The sequence below is a fragment of the Argopecten irradians genome, chromosome 9, assembly GCF_041381155.1.
Source record: "Argopecten irradians isolate NY chromosome 9, Ai_NY, whole genome shotgun sequence".
Taxonomy (NCBI): domain Eukaryota; kingdom Metazoa; phylum Mollusca; class Bivalvia; order Pectinida; family Pectinidae; genus Argopecten; species Argopecten irradians.
The window spans coordinates 7,392,953-7,414,955 of NC_091142.1; the positions used below are offsets into that span (position 1 = coordinate 7,392,953).

The 22,003-nt window shown below is 32.9% G+C and overlaps 1 protein-coding gene across 1 annotated transcript; it reads left to right on the plus strand.

Moving 5' to 3' along the window:
- The first annotated feature begins 2,619 nt into the window (after positions 1–2,619).
- LOC138331280 (INO80 complex subunit B-like) lies at positions 2,620–13,583 on the plus strand. Its single transcript, XM_069278802.1, has 9 exons — positions 2,620–2,751; positions 6,709–6,865; positions 7,387–7,469; positions 8,000–8,223; positions 8,855–8,906; positions 9,321–9,421; positions 10,436–10,486; positions 11,521–11,636; positions 12,325–13,583. The coding sequence occupies exons 1-9, from the start codon at positions 2,706–2,708 to the stop codon at positions 12,476–12,478; spliced, it is 984 nt and encodes a 327-aa protein (XP_069134903.1). The 5' UTR covers positions 2,620–2,705; the 3' UTR covers positions 12,479–13,583.
- The last annotated feature ends 8,420 nt before the right edge of the window (positions 13,584–22,003 follow it).

Consider the following 22,003-nt stretch of genomic DNA (forward strand, 5'->3'; position numbering starts at 1 on the left):
AGGTTACTATGGGAATTCATTGAACATTATGAAATGGTAATTTTCATAAGGATTTCTCATATACGTCCTTGATTTTCAGAATGCATCATTTTGTAGAAATATTCTCTATATGAATTTTTTCCTGATGTCGCAACGACGAGCACACCACAGAAAAAAAATCGGGGGATAAAATATAAGATAAAAGTGGCACACAGGTCTGTCATCATGGCTACCGAGTCTTTTTTTTTTACCTCGATCATTCCCCACCCACCATCAAAGATGACACTTATGATTACCCTATGATGATCAGTCATGCGTCGCAACACGTAGACATCTCTTACACATTTTCCATTTATAGCATCCAGTTCAATGGATAACATGCTGTGATAGCCTCTGTGCATGATGTAATTACGACTGGTTCAGAAGAACTACATGTATTTATAAACTTTGATATGATTTTTTAATCTAATAAGTCAAATGTGGCTGGATGCATTTTATAGTGATGTATGTATGTATTGTAGTTTTTATGTATTATCACAAAAATATAATTTGTGAAAATACTTATTTTATCAAAATGCTCTTCTTCTTTTATTTGAAATTGTATGAAAATGTTGTTATCTTGTTGTTGTTTTTTTTCCAAAATGAAGATATTTTAGATACATACATGTACATATTATTTTGTATTTTTATTTATTTATTTATTTATTTATTTATTTATTTATTTATTTATTTATTTATTTATTTATTTATTTATTTATATTTTTGTGTGTGCAAACATTATTATACATTTTAAATCATCCTTCAAGACAATGCCCCTGAGATCTGGATTCCTTATCGCCCACCAAAAACCTAACATTTCTATGAATATTTCGCCATTGGATTGGCCTTAAGTTGACTGACTGCCAATATATACATGTCAATGAATCTATGTCAGTATTTGAATTCTAGATGCCTCGGACAGAACTTGTCCCATAGCTGAAAATTCTCCTAATATTACGAAATGATACACACACTAGACACTATTTAATTCTGCCCTCTAGCCTTGGATTATTTTCATATCATATCCTGGCTCGGGGATGTATTAATTGAACTGATATACATGTACATGTAGCCAAGGACGTATAAATCCTTGATGTAGCTTATAATATTAAGGCCCACTACCTTTCCGAAACGGTTTTTAATGTTTAAAACGAGATCGATCATTTTGTAGAGTCGCAAAAGTTATTAACTTACCGTTAATTTTACACGTATTAACACCTTCTGGAAAATTTGATTAAAATAAATAAAACGTTATTTTTCATAACGCGGGTCGTCTTATGTTTCCCGCCGTCATTCTAAATACCGCGCGATAGTTGACTATAGGCCTAACTGCGCCAGAGGCAAAACAGCAAAATGACTCTCCACTGTTATCATATATTACGCAGGAAATCTTGCATAAGTTTGGTGTTGTAACCTCATCCTAGGCCATCGCTATATATTATCTGATGTTATTAATGTTTTTAAGAAAACCTTTTTCTTTTACTCCGGAAAGGTAGTAGGCCTTTATAGGACTTACATGTATAAATCCTTGATGTAGCTATATTATAGTTTTTAGTAATTCTAGTAATTAAGTATGAATGCCAGTTCTGGACCTGTGGTGATTGTATTCCTCAAAATTTTTGTTACATCTACAATTCAATTCCAATTCAAGTAATTCAAATTCTCTTCAAATTCAATTCAATTCAATTTGTTTATATTAAACTCATATATACATTTGTACGTGGGTGTATATAACAAGAGATTAGTATATAGTAAATGGTGCAATTTCCTGAATGAATACATATGAAAGGTATGCATCTGTATATACATTTATTCTGAGATTAAGTACACATGTACATGTACCTGATTTTCTGAAATACATGTGTACAGATGTACATATATTCTAAAACATATTACCTAGAATACACTTGAATTGTAGGAGCTAGATGTATCTCTCACCTGATTTCGTGTATAGTTTGAATATATCTAGAAAAATAAATTGGATGCATGATACAAATGTGACATGAAATATTTATTTTAGTTATCAATGTACAACAAAATTATAAATTTCTGATCCGAAGTATAATGGAAGCTGGTAAAAATTTGAAGGCTCATAATATTATTTGATTTTAATTGCTCAAAAGTTAAAAACTCAAATGAAATGAACGTAAAAGCACCAAACTAAAAAACTAGCAGGCAAAGTTTGAAGATCTACATGTAGGCCTATTTATGAAATAATAATGAATCAGCTAGAATCTACTGGATATTGTAAAGGCTGAATTTAACGAATGTATCAAACATTTGCTAAATAAATAATAAAAAGAAGACTTAAAAAATTGGATTCGTCCTTTTATTTATTCACGCACATAAAATTACTCATAACGCACGTTATTCAATTTGTCTGCAATTTGATGGGATTTATGGGACCGTAAATCCTCCAAGGGACCATAAATCCTCCAAGAAGGCAATTTGATGCTTTAATGATAATTTTATCTATAAAACTATAAATTTTATAGATTAGTGTGTATCCAGTACTTATAAATCCTTGCTGTGGCCTACATCGGTATGTTTTAGGAACGACAACTCTTGTAGAATTGGCTAATATTGGGTTCAGTTGAGAACCGTTGATCACCGTGTTGTAGTAATATCCTAACCCAAAATGTGGTTGTTTACATGCTGTGAAACACGTTATTCTTGATTATAATATCATGGGGAAGCGTAAAGGTTCTGGAACTGAAGAAGAGCTACTTTCAGGTTTAACTCTTTATTCACAGCACCAAAATCTTAGTGGACATGTTTATATCTAGGCGAATGTGAATCACAATTTGTAGACCATGAAAGGGGGGGGTGTTCTAATTATATTAAAAACTTACGATTTCTACTCAGGAAAAGAACGATGTTTTGTCGGGTACTGTACACATTTTGCTCATGACTCTCCTGAAGATATTAGGACATTATAAAAGGCTACTTTTATACGTACTGTAATAGTAGCCTGTCAGTCTAACGTTATAAAAATTTCATAATCGAATACAATATCCTTCAATCTCCTTATATCTCTCTCTCCAAACCTTTGTCTCAAAATTAGAATCTAATTGCTCTTTATTAAATTGTATATAAATGTATGTATGTTCTTAAAAGATGGATTAGGAATTGGGAAGCTCAACAATTTTGTGTCAGGTGAAAATGTAGCTTTAGTCGGTTAGGCTATACTGTTTGAACTTGGTGGATGGGGACTCAAGTGTAACAGGAGAGGAGAAAATGTAGCGGCCAGACCGGGATTCGAACCCTGGACCCTCAGAACACTAGCCGAGTGCTCTACCGACTGAGCTACCTGGTCACCGGTGATCGCCCCAGTGTAATCCCGCTACACAAGTATAAGATACATGTAACACTATACAGTACTCCAACAATGTTATAATTAAAGATATAGCATGACAAGACACTTTTGAGACATCACATCGTGTTGACAGTCAGCAAAATAATGTTCGATAATAAAAAACGCTAACCAGCGGACTCTCAATGCAAGTTTTGCGAGTAACTATATACGTAGCTGTATTACAACATTGAGCCCAATTTATCATGATACTTTTGAGAATACAAGCGTAACGGGAATTTCTTCTCGTTTCTGTTTTCCCACAAGGTTCTATAAGATCTATGATTCTATATATGAAAAATGTAGATAGATATATATAGAAGTTAAATGAGTTACACTCACCAATTCTAGATATTTTCTTTGGATACTTGAAGCTCTTTTATCTATGGCACGCCGTTTATTTGCCATTATGTCCATATTTTTTAACCTTAAGTTGTTGTAAACAAATCTTTACATAATGGCAAATTTTTTGACCTTAACGTCAAATCTTTTGACCTTAACGTCAAATCTTTTGACCTTAAGGGCAAAAAATATTTTTTGTCATTATGTGTGATGTCCTTAAAGGGACAATTCAGTCTAAGAGAACATTAGACTTTGTACATATATCGAAAAAAACCCAGTTCTAATGAAAATTAAATCAGTCGGTTTTACTGTGATATGCATGAAAAGTCCGTGGTTGTGACATGTGTGTAGGTGTTCAAACTCGCTCGCTCTCCGCCATTACACATTGTGGTCGAACTTCTTGTATGCCGAACCCTGTCCCTTGCTCGTAGAGTAATGCAACTTTTATCTAGAACTGCTCAAATCGCTCTGACAGTATTGTGTTTACCTTATTAGGTGAATTGTCTTCCCAAAATTTTTTTTATCACCTTCTCAGTGGTTATGTAGTTTATTTGTTTAACGTGCGTAACTTTGACTCGGGTATGGGTACATCGTCCATATTGTACCTGCTTAATCCTATTGATCAACGATTTGATATTTCAACGATATTAATTAAAATACTTAACAATGTCGTGGAATTTATCAATGTTTTACGTTATTTTACGTTATATGTTTCATAAGAAATGTAGAACAATACATTTATGCTATATTTTGCTTCTTGTTTATTTAAAAGAAGTAGCCTGAGTGAATTGTCCCTTTAATGTTGATATACCACTTACTGGGAATGGAATCATCCAATTGTTTGTTGTTCAGAATTAGTATTCATTTCATTAAGGGGAAGGGGAGTCATTTTGAGATAAGGTGTTTCTTCAATAAACAGTATCAGCAATGGACAATGAGGTTTCAATGTTTCAATAATTCAAGAATCTTGTAGTATTTTTCATTTTTTCAAGGGGAATGGTAAAATTTTTATTATCGTCTTAAGTATAAAATAGTCCAAACAGTTTTTTGACCTTAAGGGCAAAATATTTATTTACCTTAAGGTTAAAAAAGTTTTTTGACCTTAAGGGCAAAAGATTTTTTTGACCTTAAGGGCAAAAGATGTATTTACCTTAAGGGCAAAAGATTTATTAACCTTAAGGTTAAAAAAAGTTTTTTGACCTTAAGGGCAAAAGATTTATTTACCTTAAGGGCAAAAAAAAGTTTTTTGACCTTAAGGGCAAATGATTTATTTACCTTAAGGTTAAAAAAGTTTTTTGACCTTAAGGGCAAAAGATTTATTTACCTTAAGGTTAAAAAAGTTTTTTGACCTTAAGGGCAAAAGACCTTAAGGGCAAAAAAAGTTTTTTGACCTTAAGGGCAAAAGATTTATTTACCTTAAGGGCAAAAAAGTTTTTTGACCTTAAGGGCAAAAGATTTATTTACCTTAAGGTTAAAAAAGTTTTTTGACCTTAAGGGCAAAAGATTTATTTACCTTAAGGGCAAAAAAAGTTTTTTGACCTTAAGGGCAAAAGATTTATTTACCTTAAGGTTAAAAAAGTTTTTTGACCTTAAGGGCAAAAGATTTATTTACCTTAAGGTTAAAAAAGTTTTTTGACCTTAAGGGCAAAAGATTTATTTACCTTAAGGTTAAAAAAGGTTTTTGACCTTAAGGGCAAAAGATTTATTTACCTTAAGGTTAAAAAAGGTTTTTGACCTTAAGGGCAAAAGATTTATTTACCTTAAGGGCAAAAAAAGTTTTTTGACCTTAAGGGCAAAAGATTTATTTACCTTAAGGTTAAAAAAGGTTTTTGACCTTAAGGGCAAAAGATTTATTTACCTTAAGGTTAAAAAAGGTTTTTGACCTTAAGGGCAAAAGATTTATTTACCTTAAGGTTAAAAAAGGTTTTTGACCTTAAGGGCAAAGGATATATTAACATAAGGTTATTTGACCTTAAGCAAGAGCTAAAGATTTCTTGAATATACATGTAAAGTTACAACTTTTTTATTATAATTTTAGCAATACAAATGAATTATAACTAGATATACTTCTAGTGTCAATTAATGAACAATTTTGAAAATAATTTTGTTAAATTATTTTATGGGATTTTCAATTTTCATCAGTTGTTTGGTGTTTTCATTGTTTTTTTCAACTTTTAAAGGACTTAAAATTTCATTTCCTAGGTGTTTCATGTTGTTTAGTATGTGAACAAGTCCATTATGTGATTAGGGGTATGAATAGAATAGTGACTTCTACAGATTAATTATTTGCCATTATGTACATTTAACCTTAAGGGCAAAAGATTTGACCTTAAGGGCAAAAGATTTGACCTTAAGGGCAAAAAAGTTATTTGACCTTAAGGTCAAATCTTTTGCCCTTAAGGTGAAATGTACATAATGGCAAAAAACGTTTTTTGCCCTTAAGGTCAAAAGATTTGACCTTAAGTATTATGTGTATTTTATGACAAAACGGCGTGCCATATTTTATCTTGCTGTTACACTCTCCAAAACTCAACTCTCAACGAAACTCACTGATTTTATGCACGTGCATGTTTATATGACGATGGCTACCGGGCCCCTCGTGCTTGACCGGAAGTCTAGCCCGACCGCATACCAACACATACACATACATTAACATCATTATAAAAACAAAGCACTATAATTACACATTGAAAGATACTTGCAACCACAAGTATAACAAAATAGCTTACATTACACTTTATATATACAAGTGACAACCGTCACATAAGTATTAATAATACAGTGAATTTATTTTGTAACCAGCCGTAATTAATCAATGTTGTCGGAATACACCATATATGTATACAACTTGCCACTTAAATTAACTTCGCCAAAATACAGCTTATAGATCTTTTCTGTTTTTTGTTAATTTTTTTTTTTTTTTTTTTTGCTATCTTGCTTTCATGATATCTTGTTACTTGTAATGTAATTTAAATCTTCCCTTTATGTTTTTGCAGTGGATTCCCCCAGCAGTTCACACAAGAAACATAAAAAACACAAAAAGAAGCACAAAAAGAGGAAAGATCATGACGTTGATCCTTTTCCAGGAGGGCTAGCGAAGCCAGCTATTAAACTGAAGCTCAAGATTGGAGGAGAGACACTAGGAACAAAAAAGTACGAAATCATAAACAGAGTAGAAAACATTCTTAGGGATTACGTGAGACATTATTTGTTGTGGAGATATGTCACAAAACACAGCAAATACTCACTGTAAATCAACTTTTTTGGCTGCAATTTATTTTCGCGTATTTAGCAATGCATGTAAAAAATGCAAAAGTTTATCTCTACTACAGGGCATTCAGTACTAGTTGACCCTTGACTTTTAGCAGATCTCCCTTACAATTTACCACTTGTTTTCAATATAATCCCTTTGACCAGAATTAACTCCCCATTTGACTTCCCCGCTATTACACATAAATTATCTCCCTTTCAATATTGGCCATTCAATTTTCAATATAACTCCTTTCGATAACATTTATCTCCCCCTTTGACTTCTCCACTATTACACATAAATTACTGGCCACTCAATTTTTAGTATAATTCCTTTGGACCAGAGATATCTCCCCCTTTGACCTTGCTCTCCACTATTTAACATGTACAAAATGCACATCAGAGTTATCTCCCTTACCTTTCAGTATAACCCATGTGGATCAGAAAGAAAAGGACAGTTCCGAGGACTCGCAAGACCAGATCATCGATGTACTCAATGACACATGGGGTCTGTATTTGTAAAATAATTTCTGTCCAGAAATGCCAAACTCTTATTCAAGAATAAGCATATACAATGATCTTATTATTGTAAAAGTCGTTAAAAATGAAGTGAGAAAATCATATATTAGAATTACTTATTATTAACAGTAAAGACTTTTGAAATGTGAATGATATTAATGACATAGCACCATTTAGTGCATATTTTGATTCTTAAAATTGACAATGGATCGTACCAGTATTTGGTTAGGGGTGTTTGAGTGATGTTAAGCTGGTACCTATAAAATTAATTTCATTAAATGGGATCTGTAAACTTGATAATCTATGATGGGTCAAGTCTTACAGATATATTTGTAAACTCATTCACCCCTAAAATTTAAATGGACTGGTCTAGTCTTTGATATAGAAGAGTCTAAATGTGTCTTCAGGGGTGATTGAATTAATGTTATATGAAGGACTTATTTGTTGATGTTTTCATTCTATCTATTTGTAGGGATAGTTGACACACTAGAAATAAATAGAAAACCTGTTGTATTTAAGGTTCTCCTCCATCTTCCGCCATTACGGCTACCATCACATCTGCCACGATCCCCGACATCGCCTCTACACAGTCGTCAGCCACTGCATTGCCAGTAGTAGGAGAGAAGAAGGAGGATACGTCTGATGAAGAGAAGGAATGGCTGGAAGCTCTAGAGAAAGGAGAACTAGATGATTCAGGGATGTTAAAGAAAAGCAAAGACCCAAAGTTATTGACCGCAAGACAGGTATTAATTAATTTATTTGTTCACCCCTGAAGACACAAATGAACTGTTCCAACGTCAAAGCTGGAATATTTCATTATGAAATTCCAGGGTTAGAATACACATGTCATAAAAGAACAACTTTTAATCCATTTCAGTTTTGAGTGACTGGTGATTTCAAAAGTGTGAAAGATATTTTCTTTTTAATAGCTTTGATAATAGAACTAAAAATTGAATTAACAATGGCGCAAAGTAAGTGTAAATCCACAAAGATATGTTCTTGTGAAGTAGTGTTTTATGGACTGATTTTCTAGGCTTATACTTTCTGAGTGATTCAGGTGTCATTATTTCCATCATTTTTGTTCAGCCTCTTGATTTTGAGTTCTAAACCCAAATGGAGCAAGTTACTTAAGCCTAAGCATGACATGTCTTTACTCCTTTACCCCTGTAGACACACGTGGACTCTTCTAATTCAATTAGTGGAACAGTTCATTATTGAATTTCAGGGGTGAAGGAGCGATTAGTAATAGTCTTACTGTTGACATTGCCTCCACTTACAGACATCCATTATAATAACAAATTTCACTGCATGATACACCTGGTTGGAAGTTCTCCTGGACAAACTGCTTAAAATGATGTGTGTTGTACATTTCAGAGGGCTCTGATACACGGAAACAAAGAAGAAGCTCTCTTGGAACTTCCTTCAGGTAAATAATTATTCTTTCTTGAGTAAAAATGTCGAGCCATCAACAGTTACTTCCCCTTTTGGTTCGACAATTACTTTGCCTTGCTTATGTGTAACAATAGAACCTCATTAAATTGAACCTGCATTACTTTGAGACCCCAATTTACTCGAATTCACTGTATTAGTTAAAGGTCCTTTATTATGGAAGGCCCTGCCCTTTGTAGTATTCGGTTGGTTGGGACTGAACTTTTCACTATACAATGTGAATGTACATGTATATATAAATATGCTGTGAAACATCATTGACATTGGGAGTAGGAGGTAGAGGACGTTTAACGCTAAAGATATATGAAATACTGACTATTGAAAATTAAGTAGATATTTGATGTTCAGCTGCAAGGATGTATGAATTAATGAGTATAATATTCATTGTTAGGCTACAAACAAGTGGAGCTGACAGAGGAACAACAGTTAAAACGACAGCAGAGAGCGAAGAAACGACGTCAACAAGCCCATGAGAAACGTGAGAAAGACAAGGTATGACGTTGATTGTAAGAAAAGTGTAAGGCCAATCTGTCCGTCTTTCTGTCTGTAGACACAACATTGCCCGGCGAACTCCTCCTAAACTGCTTGACAGATTTTGATAAAATTTGGTGCACAGAACCCTGACAGAAAGGAGAGTTGAGTAAACTATATACAGTTCTGCAATAATCTTAATGGAGTTATTACAGTATAACTTGTTTCAACCGGATGTGAACGGGACCAGTCTATTTGTTCGGTTTATACAGGTGTCCGGTTTATAGAGGATAGAACCTTATCACAATATGTTCACATGGAAATCATCAGAAGAATTTATTTTTATTACAGCACAAACATTTATTCTCACATATGTACATGGTAGAACACAGAATTCCATCCTACGTTTTCTTGGTTTCTGAGGTGCACATGTACGATCCATTTCTCTCGGTCTGCTACATTCAAATAAACTCTCAGAAGTTATGTGTATGTTTTATTGTTAGAATTGACCGTGAAAAATATTCACAAATATAATGTACATGTAAACAAATCTGTCGAATGAAAAGTGAAATGTTGTCACTATCTAGCCCTTAGTATACTGGTACAGGTAAATCCCCTTAGGCACCTCATGATCAGTCCCATGTTGTGAAAACATTGCTGCCGGTTTGCCCAAATTAATTTTATAAAGAAAGATATAGTAACATTACCTAGACAGGTTCCGGATTATGTAGGTTTTGGGTACTATAGTTTATTAAAAATTTGCTGGGACCAAACAAATTAATCGGTATGGACAAGTTTCCGGTTTATACAGGGTTCGGTTTAGACAAGTTATACTGTACTAAATTTTTGCAGCCATGGTATTAGTCCTCCACTCTGGCAACCAGTTCTAGTTTAAAGTCAAAATAATGAAATATTTGACCTGTTAAAATAACCTCATACACAGTATTTCAGTCTGTCTGACTTTTCCATAAATTTGTACGAGGCATTTATGGTCACAGGTGAATGAAAATAAAATGTGTATGTTTTTTTCTTTAGAAACTCACCCTGGACAGGCTACTGAAAAAACAAGAATCCAACAAGAAAAAGGTAAGTGAAAAAAGTAATGTGAATGGTGTAAATTTTAAAAATTGTAATATGGGAGGTGGAACTAGATCGAATATTAATTTTGATTTGAAGTTACATTTCAAGTTTGGAATTTCACTTTTTTAATACAACGCGACTAGCGTTTGTATTAATGCTATCCGGTTTACTATTGATGTGTAGGACTTGCCCTACAATGACATCTAGTGGTGACCTCTTGAACCATTTCATTCATAAACTTCCATTCATAAATTCCCTATTCATTTAATAATATACCTTTGGACCAATCAGTATTCATGGGAAGACTGCCTTCTGATTGGTAGAATACACAGAGTGTTATATAATACACAGCCCATCTAGGTCAACTGTTGCCTTCTGGTGACTCCTCTGTCCAACTTACATAATCTCTGTTAATGATAATTCAAATTGGACTTCCTATCTAAGGCTTATAGACATAATCTAGAGTTTCAAAGTAAACTAATCATAAGCCCTTTTTGTGTAATTTAAAATAATGTTTTTAAATGAATGTTAAACACAGATCTGAGGTAAAGGCAAAATAACTTAGGCTGCCCTTATATGTGCATGGTTTTACCAAAGTAACTGTATGTGCAACATAAGAAACAAGAGTATATTTAGGATAAAAACTCATTTTAATGAAGACATGTTTTCTTTGTAATTTTCATGTAGGAACTTTAATCAAGAAAAATGTCAAACACAACATATGTATTTTCTGTGATCAGTTGAATGTTCTGGAAATAATTGATATTTAAGTCTTTATAATATGGTTTATATATTTTGATTTTTGATATTCATTTGATTTCATTCTATTTTTCTGTTTCTGCGGCGTTGTATTTGCAGTACTTTGAGTACTTTGATTTAGGAAATTATTGTACATTTTAAGTTCATTGGTTTGATTGATTAACAGCCAGGGTCATTTAAGGACGTGTTACGTTTCGGAGTTAAAGAAAGTCATGTTTATATTAATATTCATTTACCCAAAGCTGCTGAATTTTAATCAGTTTGAGTATGTTTCTTTACAGGGTAAGGGATCAAAGAAAGCCAACATTCCGCGGTTCCGGTATACAAACAACCAATCGGGCGTTGCCATCTCAGTACCCGTCGGATTTCAGCTGCCATTCACAGCTCAAACATCCAGGTATTACACGTATTATTATACCTCATGTTTATAACAGTGTCTGTGATTAGTTGATACATATGACATGACTGGGAATGTTCCAGTGTGGTAACCACCCATCTTTCACAGGGAGTTATCTCCCCTATCGAATGTACAACAAAGATTTTATATATAATAAGGCAATTTTTACTCATCACAGATTCGAGTAAATTTACCAGAAATAATAGTGCATCGCCTATTGTTTTTAGGATAATAAACAATTTTATGTCCCTAGTGGCAGTGTGATATGAAGATTATTTACCTTCATATGTAATATTTGGATCAATGAACCTTCGTATTAAACTGCAACCAGGGCCATAGAAGTATAAAATAATATTTATTTATTACAAATAACCTGTTTATTTGCACCTTGTCCGTCTAAGATTTTTCTCCGATTTTGATATTTTTATTTCAAGTTTCTTACAAAACATGTAAAAATAAACAGTACAAAAATGTAATTGGTTTGCTAGTAACTCACTCACCCCTGCAATTTCGTAATGGACCGTTCCAGAAATAAGAAAATAGAAATTCAAGCGAAACTTAAGGAGTAAAACAGAAAAAAATAGCATAAGATTTTGAATAGAGACATATATATTACATGGATTGTAAAGAAATAAAGTCTAGAATGGAAGTTAGCGGTATCATTTAAAAATTTCGGTTTTCATTTCAGACCTCCGAAGGCAAAGGAATCGTGTAGTATATCTGGCTGTAAGAACCTAAAGAAATACTCCTGCTCAAAGACTGGTGTGCCACTCTGTAGTCTGGCATGTTACAAGAAAAACAGTTTGCTACATAACCTCCCCAGTGTGAGGGTTGCAACTTGAGAGAATTTTACGTGAATACAATTATTGCAGCCGGTTTTCGTATGAGAAAAATCCTAGTGTTAGGGTTGCCTCCAGAGGGAAATATGCAGTTTACAAACCTGTCCTACTGCTGTCAGTGAGAACAAATCCTTGTCAAGAGGAGTGAAGAGTGAATATGCTGTAACAAAATCGAGACTCGGACGCACTGCTACAATACCGCAGATTTACAAATTGTGGTGTAATCAACGTTTAGCACATTCATGAATTAATGTGAACAGATTAATGCATTGATTTATTTTGTATCCCAAGTGGTTTTTCTTGTAAACCAGTTCACAGAAGCCGAGGTTAATACAGGCTTTGTTAACTAAATGGCACTTTACTAGCAAATTAATCAAAATGGTGTGCTGTGGAAATAATGTAAAGTCGGTTATTTCTCCGGGTAGAAATTTACATGATTAAGACTAGAAAGGAGAAAATAAAATTTTGACAGTTTTAGAATTTCGTGATTTGGCTATAAAGGTATATATAATTCATGAATTTCTCAATTTTTCATGGTTCAATTTTTGCTACCATAGCAATATCCCGCAAAACAGTAAAAATAAAAGGCTTTAGCATATCAAAATTCACTGTCAGTATACTTATTTATTCAAAGTGTCCTAGCTCTTCTGAGAGAACGTTTTACGTACACATCTTTGAAAATGTCCATGTTATTGATGGGAACTCCTCTAGAAGAGGTAGTAGAACAGATATAACAAACATTTTAATTTGTAAGTGTTGGTTTTGAATGTCGGAGAATTGTACCTGATGGATGAAACAGTTTTCTGAATACGCACCTGTAATTGAATAAATAAAGTGAGAGACTCTTGATAGGGAAATGACTGTCACCCTAGTTTAGAAGGTCTATGAAGTGAAAAAGAGCCTGCTGATCTGTACATATCAATGTTACTATTTGTTACAACAATACTACAGAAGGTTTTACACCCTCAACATTCCAAGGGTTACTATCACTATCGTAATATCCACCCCAGGGATATGGTAATATTGTTATAGTGATAGTAACCCCTGGACTATCGAGGATGAAGGTTTTATAGATGTATGATTTCAGAAATAAACCTTCTCCACAGAAGTTAAATGTGTAGTTGTTATTTCAATGTATGTTTTCAAAAAAGGAAACAAAATTTTAGCATTTATTAGGTCATCATGTTTCGTTGTCATCCACTGCATGTGCGTCATCTGTTAACTTTTCACATTTGAACATCTTCAGAAGTTCTACCGATGGGATTATAGCTGAAACTTGCCATTTGGGTCAATCAGAAATCAAAGATGGCCGCCATCTTAAAAACACATTCTGAACTACTTCTACTGGTGCAATTTAGCTGCGTTGATTTTTTTGTCCTGAAACGATACTGATATGGTCCTGACTAACTGATTTTTTCGGACATTCCGGATTCAGCGATGGTCACCACAGCCGCCATTATGAAAAACACATTTTAAAGTTCTTCTTCTTATATACTAGTGCTGAAAATATTATCAATGTAAGAAAAGGGCAGTCTAAGAAGTGTTGTTATTTTAGGCCTCCAAAACACACTGCACTGTCTTTCAAAAATTCAAAATGGACTCCAAAAGTCTCCATCTTGAAAATATATTTAACTCTTTCCCTACTCAAAAGTTGCCAAGGTTGCTGGATCAGGCATTGAACCTAAAATAGAAACACGAACAGGCACCAGTGATGAGCAAGTCAATGTTGTTTAGAAGCATTTTAATCACTTACATACGTCAGACCGAAGAACGTGTCAAAATCAAGTCCAATCGAGGTAAAAACTGGTACTGGAAACCAACTTATTTTATGTGGTGAATTGATTTCACGTTTTCAATCCATCTGCAAAACCTTAGCAACATACATATATAGGTAACGCTGTGTCATGGTCGGTATCAGGATCACTCACACTATTTTAAACAGTATTTATTCAAAACATACAGTTAGGATGGGAAAACAAATATATACATACATATACACCAATACAAACATACCGCTAGGATGGGAAAACAAATATATACATACATATACACCAATACAAACATACCGCTAGGATGGGAAAACAAGCTAAAAGCTTATATTAATTCCTCTCCTGAAATGAAAGCACGGCGTTTTGACATGGACATATACACAATAACAGAACAACCAGTGAGACAATACATTTATACTTAAATAGAGATATTTCTCTCTATATATATAAACAATGTATGTTTAATAAAAAAAAATATACTGTCAATGGGCAATTATTTTTATAGTTACTATTCGATTAATTGATAAATCTATATGATTTTCGTTTACATCTACTGCGGACATTTATACATAATAATAGTTGTTGTGATAATAAATGTAAAATTAATTTAGTATGTAGTTTGAAACATGATATTGATTGAAACCCCAGTGATAAAACAAGAAAACTATACAAGGTATGAATTTCTAAAATCTTTTACTGTTAAATGATGAACTTCTGTACCGAAACAAAAATGTCCTCGTTCATGTTATTTTCAAGTAGAGGATCACCCCAGGCCATAAAAGGATATCTAAATTGTCAACGATATTGTATAACTTGCACTGAAGTTGCACTCTTACATAGTAGTTCCTTCACAGATAAAGTCAACTCTGCATGTCAAAGGTCAAGGTCAAGGTTATCATCACTAGTGACAAAGAAAGTGAAACAACGCCATTCTAATAATTCAAATTTCCTTTGGCCGATAAAACCCAACTCTCTCCTCCTTATTACGTCAAATACAACCGAAAAGTTTCACAATCACAGAGACACGGTACGAACATACGATATAGTGATGAATCAAGAGGAGGTTTTAATACGTTATTCACCACCAAAAGTTACCAACATGTTGACAGTTCCAATACTTTGAATGCATAGGTTTTAATTTTACAAATAAGAACTAAAAATATTTTTGGTTGTACTGCAAAAACTCATTAGAGCTGTATTTGTTTGTTTGTTTGTTTGATTAATTAACGTCCTATTAACAGTCAAGGTCATGTAAGGACGGCCTCCCATGTATGTGGAGTGTAGCGTGTGTGAAGTAGTCCAGTAAAAATATGAAAAATAGAAGCCTAACCTCCAAATAATTGCAACAGAATTAGTTTTCTGCTTTTTGGGTTGGAGGATCTTAGTATTTTACAATGAAAAAAGTCGCCAAAAATCATATGTTCGGAAAGTCGTTTTTTGAACACCCGAAAAATAAGAAAATATAAAGAAATCACACTTTTGACCATTAGGAAAAATACTAGTTTACAAATGTATGCATATTCTATAATGTTTGTACAGTATTTCACAATGTTAAGTGTGAGTTCAGAGAGTACCATGTTATCTGCATTTTTTCTTCTTTTTGCAGACAACATCGTGTTTATCTAGATATAACGATAAAAGATAACGAGGTCATATGCTGTAGACTGTCGACTATGATTATTACGAAATGGTTAAGTCATTACGAAATAATTGTCATTCGATCAGGAAGGTAACAGCTCATATGATACCGAAATGTAACTCTGCATAATAAAAGGCTCACTACCTTTCCGAAACGGCGTCTGATTTTTAAATGTAAAAAAAAATGTAAAAAGGGAGTGATGATTTTATAGATTTGCAAAAGTTATCAGCTTTTACACCATCACCTTGTAATTACAATGTATAAATAAATCAATTCAATTGTTAATTTTCATAACGCGGGTCGTCTTATGTTTCTCGACATCGTCCTAATTACCGCACCAGGTGGCAAAACAGCGAAATGAATCGCCACTATTAATATAGATTATGCAGGGAAACTTGCATGTGTTTTGGATAACTTCATCTACGGCCAACGATATGTATTTTATATTAATATTCAAATATTTTCATTCCCATAACACAATGTATCATTTGAAAATATTGCTTCCAAAGTTACATTGACCATAGGTTTCGAAAGAACGAGATTCAATTTCAGTAATATCGGATATAAACTTTACATTGTAAATAACTTATTAATTAACAATAATCCATTTTTATCACAAAATTCACAAACTTTCAGAGATTTCAATAAATCAATGTACTAAATTACGGTAAACTTGTCCTTTGATCTCAACCAATGTAATCTGCCTAATTAATGCAAAGAGTTAATTTGAACAGATTAAAGTTGGACTATGTTTGACATTGCCAAATGTGAACTTAAACGTAAAAGTTCAGGCAGACGCCGGAAACACCTGATTAGTTTCACTTTCCGCCCCCACCAATGTACCTACACATTTGACTGGAAAAAAGTCAACTTCCGATGCGTGTTGGTGGTCTCTATTACAACGTTTAAAAAGTGAATTCAAATGCCTGGTTTTACTAATTTCAAGCTTTATTTACAAAAATGTCAATGCTGTGTTGTAATCAATACTGTGATCAACAAACAAAACAAAGCAATCAATCAATCAGTCAATTTCAAAGCAAATTCATCCGTTCGGTTGAAGTAAAGTTATCTAAGGCAAACGATTTGACATGTTATGTTTTTTACAGTAATCTATTGAAAACCATCCGGTTTGATGAATTAAGCTGCGAAAAACATTCAAATGAACAGACATATATGTACGATGCCTTGTAAACATTAGTTACAACACAAGGTTTATGCATTGAAAATTCTTGTTTTTATACCAGCGGAACAGCGTTACAACACAAGGTTTATGCATTGAAAATTCTTGTTTTTATGACTTATGTATGTTGAAATGATAACATACCAGCGGAACAGCGTTACAACACAAGGTTTATGCATTGAAAATTCTTGCTTTTATGACTTATGTATGTTGAAATGAAAACATACCAGCGGAACAGCGTTACAACACAAGGTTTATGCATTGCTTTTATGACTTATGTATGTTGAAATGAAAACATACCAGCGGAAATAATTCTAAAATTACTAAAATCATTTTTGAAAAGTAAAATGAAATTGTAGATCACAATTTGGCTTCTACTCGGGCCCGACCGAATACGTAAATATGGTTACTTACTATAAATTACTTACCAAAATTATAGTTGTTTCCATGGTTACTTTTTAGAAATTGTAGCTGTTTCCATGGTTACTTTATAGAAATCATAGTTGTTCCATGGCTATTTGATAGAAATTATAGCAGTTTTCATGTTTACTTGATAGAACTGATAGTCTTGTTCCTGGTTATTTGATATACATTATAGCTGTTTCTATAGTTACTTGATAAAAATCATAGTTGTTTCAATGGTTACAATACATGATAGACATTGTAGTTGTTTCCATGGTTACTTGATAGACATTGTAGTTGTTTCCATGGTTACTTGATAGAAATTATAGTTGTTTCCATGGTTACTAGATAGAGATAATAGTTGTTTCAATGGTTACTTGATAAACATTATAGTTGTTTCCATGGTTACTTGATATACATTATAGTTTAGTCCATGGTTACTTAATAGAAGTAATAGTTGTTTCCATGGTTACTGAAAAGAAATTATAGTTGATTCCATGGTTACTGGATTGAAATTATAGTTGTTTCTATGGTTACTGGATGAAATTATAGTTGTTTCCATGGTTACTGGATTGAAATTATAGTTGTTTATATGGTTACTTACTATAAATTATAGTTGTTTCCATGGTTACTGGATTGAAATTATAGTTGTTTCCATGGTTACTGGATTGAAATTATAGTTGTTTCCAAAGTTACTGGTAGAAATTATAGTGGTTTCCATGGTTACTGAATAGAAATTATAGTTGTTTCCATGGTTACTTAATAGTAATTATCATTGTTTTAGTGGTTACTAATAGAAATGATAGTTGTTTCCATGGTAAATTAAAGAGAAATATTAGTTGTTTATCGAAATCTTCATTTAGGAAGTCATCGTGGCTTGTTTTATTATATCAACGTACTATTCATGGCCAGGGTCACTTAAAGACGGCCTCCAATGTGTACAATATGTTGTAAATGTCTGTGTGTGAAAATCACCATGAAAATAATGATTATTTCTATTATAAAGTTATATGTGCCATAACTGGGTGGAAATTTTGACATGATAATTTCTCTTATGTATTCTTATTGAAAAAACACCGTGAGGCGTGATGAATTCAGCTGTGGAAATCATTGAAATAGACAAACAAACATATATGATGCCTTAGAAACATTAATTACAACACATAATTTATACATTGTAAAAGTTCATGTTTTCATGCTTTACATCTGTTTAGATGAAAACATGCATGCAGAACTCACTTTGCATTTAATAATAACACTGTAAAAATATGAAATACAACAACTTGGCTTCATGATTTGACTGTATACATACTCGTGTCACAGCACCGTACACGTAAATATAAGAATTTTTGGCAATACTGCCAAAATTAATTTTGAACTTTTGTTTGTACAGGCCAAATTAAAAATTATCCAGTATAAGTATTGTAATTTTCAAAATTTTTAACTTTTGGTGGTAAATAACATATTAAAAAACCCTTCTTGATTCGTGAGTAAGAAAAATAAATAATATTTACTTTTATTGAATATGTAAATAATAATAATATCTTTAAAAAAGAAAGACATTATTAGCAAATGATGAAGTTACCAACTCTACCGATATTATAGTAGTCAGTAGTTTTCTTTGGACATTCCTATTCACCTTCATGTTAAAGATGCTCCACCGCTGACAAATGGTATATTTTTCACTATTAAAAACGGGAGAAGACGATTTAGTATTTTTCTTCAGTCACAAAAGTTACTTACTTTAGACCATTACCAACATTGAAAAGTTTGAGCTTCTAATTTTACTTCACGTTAAAAATATAAAAAATATTTAATTGCATACCGAAAAAATTCCCTGCCTCTATATCCTATATGGAATGAAGTACTGATTGCGTATGCACCAAAGGCGAAGTAAATTATTTTATATATTTTTTTGTGTTAATTATATATATATAGTATGTATACACGATTAAACACCAATTATTGTTCAAATGATGAATATCATTTATGCTCTGTCGGCGGTGGAGCATCTTTAAGGCAAATTACTATAATGATATAGATAAAAAAAACTGCATCAGTGTAGTAATTCAAATGCATGCATATTACTTGATTAGCTATAATTATGAACTTAAAAGATAATAAGAACTTTGATATATTTTTAACAGCAGTGTTTTTACTGATTCTCTACATTGCATTAACTAGAACTTTCATCATTCAATTCCTGTATTTATTTTCTATTGATATGGATTAACATAATTAGTTACATAGATATTAGTACCTGTTTAGTACCAATTTACATAAAACAAACAACAGCCGACAGCTGTTTATTGCGAAATCCTTAGTCACCTTATCTCTCCGGTAGCAGACGATACACCCATGTGACTCGCTGTAGGGCTAACGTGCTTTGGTTGTTAGTGTCTGTGACTCAAAATCACATGATCGTGAATTTACTTGGGTATAAATTGGAAGCCTCGTCTGTTTACATTTCATTGCAGCAAGCGACCATTTCTAATCATGATCACTCTAGCTCTGGTCTGTTTTAGTGGCCTCATTACCTGCTAAGGGAGGTGCTATCAGGAAATTGTTGAATGTTAGCTGTTTTTATTTTTGCACATGTATTTATAAAGGATGAAGTGAAATATTACATTTGAGTTCAACATGATTCAAAAAATTGTCAGCAGAATAAAAGAAAAAGAATGCCAAGCAGAAATAGTGAGGAATAATGAATAATTATTAGAAACTCCATATCCAAAGGGATTTTCATACCCTAATAAATTCATTAGAATGTGGATAAAACTCGATAAATGTTTTTTTGGTCGAGATTAAGGATATTTAATTTGTTGATCGAGATTGAAAATGAAATTTCGAAATTTAGTCTTTACTTCCGTACAAAGCTGTTTATGCCTTAGGATGATAATGCTTTGCACAAGGTCGCCAACTGGAAGATTTATGAATCATCTTTCAGTGGGTATTATCCTTGTAACTAATAAGCATCAATGATTTGGTCAGTTTCTTTCATGCATACTATAATTTAAGAGGGATAATGGTAAATATGTCACAAGATTTATATTTATGACGTCGCTGTGAACGTTTTTGACGTCATCATTAGAGATATAATTCGCAATAAGTCTTGTTAGTTTGATAAGATAAATATCAAGATACAATAGAATCCTTATTAATGACCTTGATCACGAGATGACGGGTCATTGTTCACCTGGGTGGGTTTTTTTTTGCACGGATGAATGATTTCATGATTTTAAATGTTATCTATGAATGCTTCTTTTGAACTTCTTTAAAGCCCTTATTTCAGTATTACATATGTTTTATCTTACTATACCCATAATTTCTTCCTTGTTTATGCATGACTACACATGTATTTATATAGCAAATGTTGTTGCTTACTATAATGATTATATACAGGCAACAACATTTGCTATTATTATGACTTCATGTCGATTGATTAAATACTAAAACTCTCATAGTAGACCCCCATTAAATATAATATTATCTTAAAGTTATTACCCATTCTTTCTTCCTTTTATGTTTGGCTACATATATGCATATCTAGTAGAAGTAAATAAATGTGTGCATGTATTTTAACAATGCCACGTCGACTGATTAAAGTGTACACGGAATGGTTTGGTATATAAGGCTTGATAAATGCGTCATTGGATAAAATTAAGAATGGAGAAAGTACGAGTTTCATAGCGATTAGAGATATTAGAGATAATGCGACTTTTCTCTAAAACACACCTGAAGCCCCAAGCCACTGACCTCGATTCGGGACCCATGACATGTGACGTCACGAGGACAACGGGACGTACTCTACTTGCATAAGATAGAGAGTGGCGATTTTCGTGTCTGCCATGCCATAAACCTTATAGTAAATATACGTCCTATTAGTAAATATCTGATCGATTTTGAAGACACAAATACCTGTGTACATATCCGATACCTATTTAATATTATCCTCAATCACAGATATGAGTTTGGAATACGCTTGAAAATAGGGATTTATACCATGCATATATTGATGTACCTGTCGTAGATAAATGAACATCTCTGCGCGATTTCTGCATAATAATACACAATAAAATGTACATAATAACCCACGTACGTTGTATATCTGCGGTGTTTGGATCCACATATACATGAATATTATATCAAGGATTTTTTTTATTTTGTTATTCAAAACCCGACTCCGATCGGGTTGTTGAATGTCTTCTGGTCCAAGGATTTATACGTCCTTGGCAGGTCAAACCAGCTTTACAAATTTCTGACCTTTGCATAAAACCTACCCATACGATTAAGTTATGATTCTAAACAGAATTTTTTGCATATATGTAAATGCATTCACTAATTGCGTTATATCTGAAATTGATCCATTTGTTTTTTGACGAAATAAATTCAGCTTTTATATGATAATCTCTCATACCTACACGTGTAATACTGGCTGGTCTAGGGCAATACACTCATGTCGCCTGAAGCTGTATTGCATGGATACCCATGCATACCCTACTGTTTTCTAGGCACAATTTTAACAATTTCTTTTTTAA

Coding starts and splice junctions, on each gene's coding strand:
- LOC138331280 (XM_069278802.1), top strand. CDS start 2,706: ATGGGGAAGCGTAAAGGTTCTGGAACTGAAGAAGAGCTACTTTCAG. Junction 2,752..6,708: donor TGAAGAAGAGCTACTTTCAG/GTTTAACTCTTT, acceptor ATGTTTTTGCAG/TGGATTCCCCCAGCAGTTCA. Junction 9,422..10,435: donor AGAAACGTGAGAAAGACAAG/GTATGACGTTGA, acceptor TTTTTTCTTTAG/AAACTCACCCTGGACAGGCT.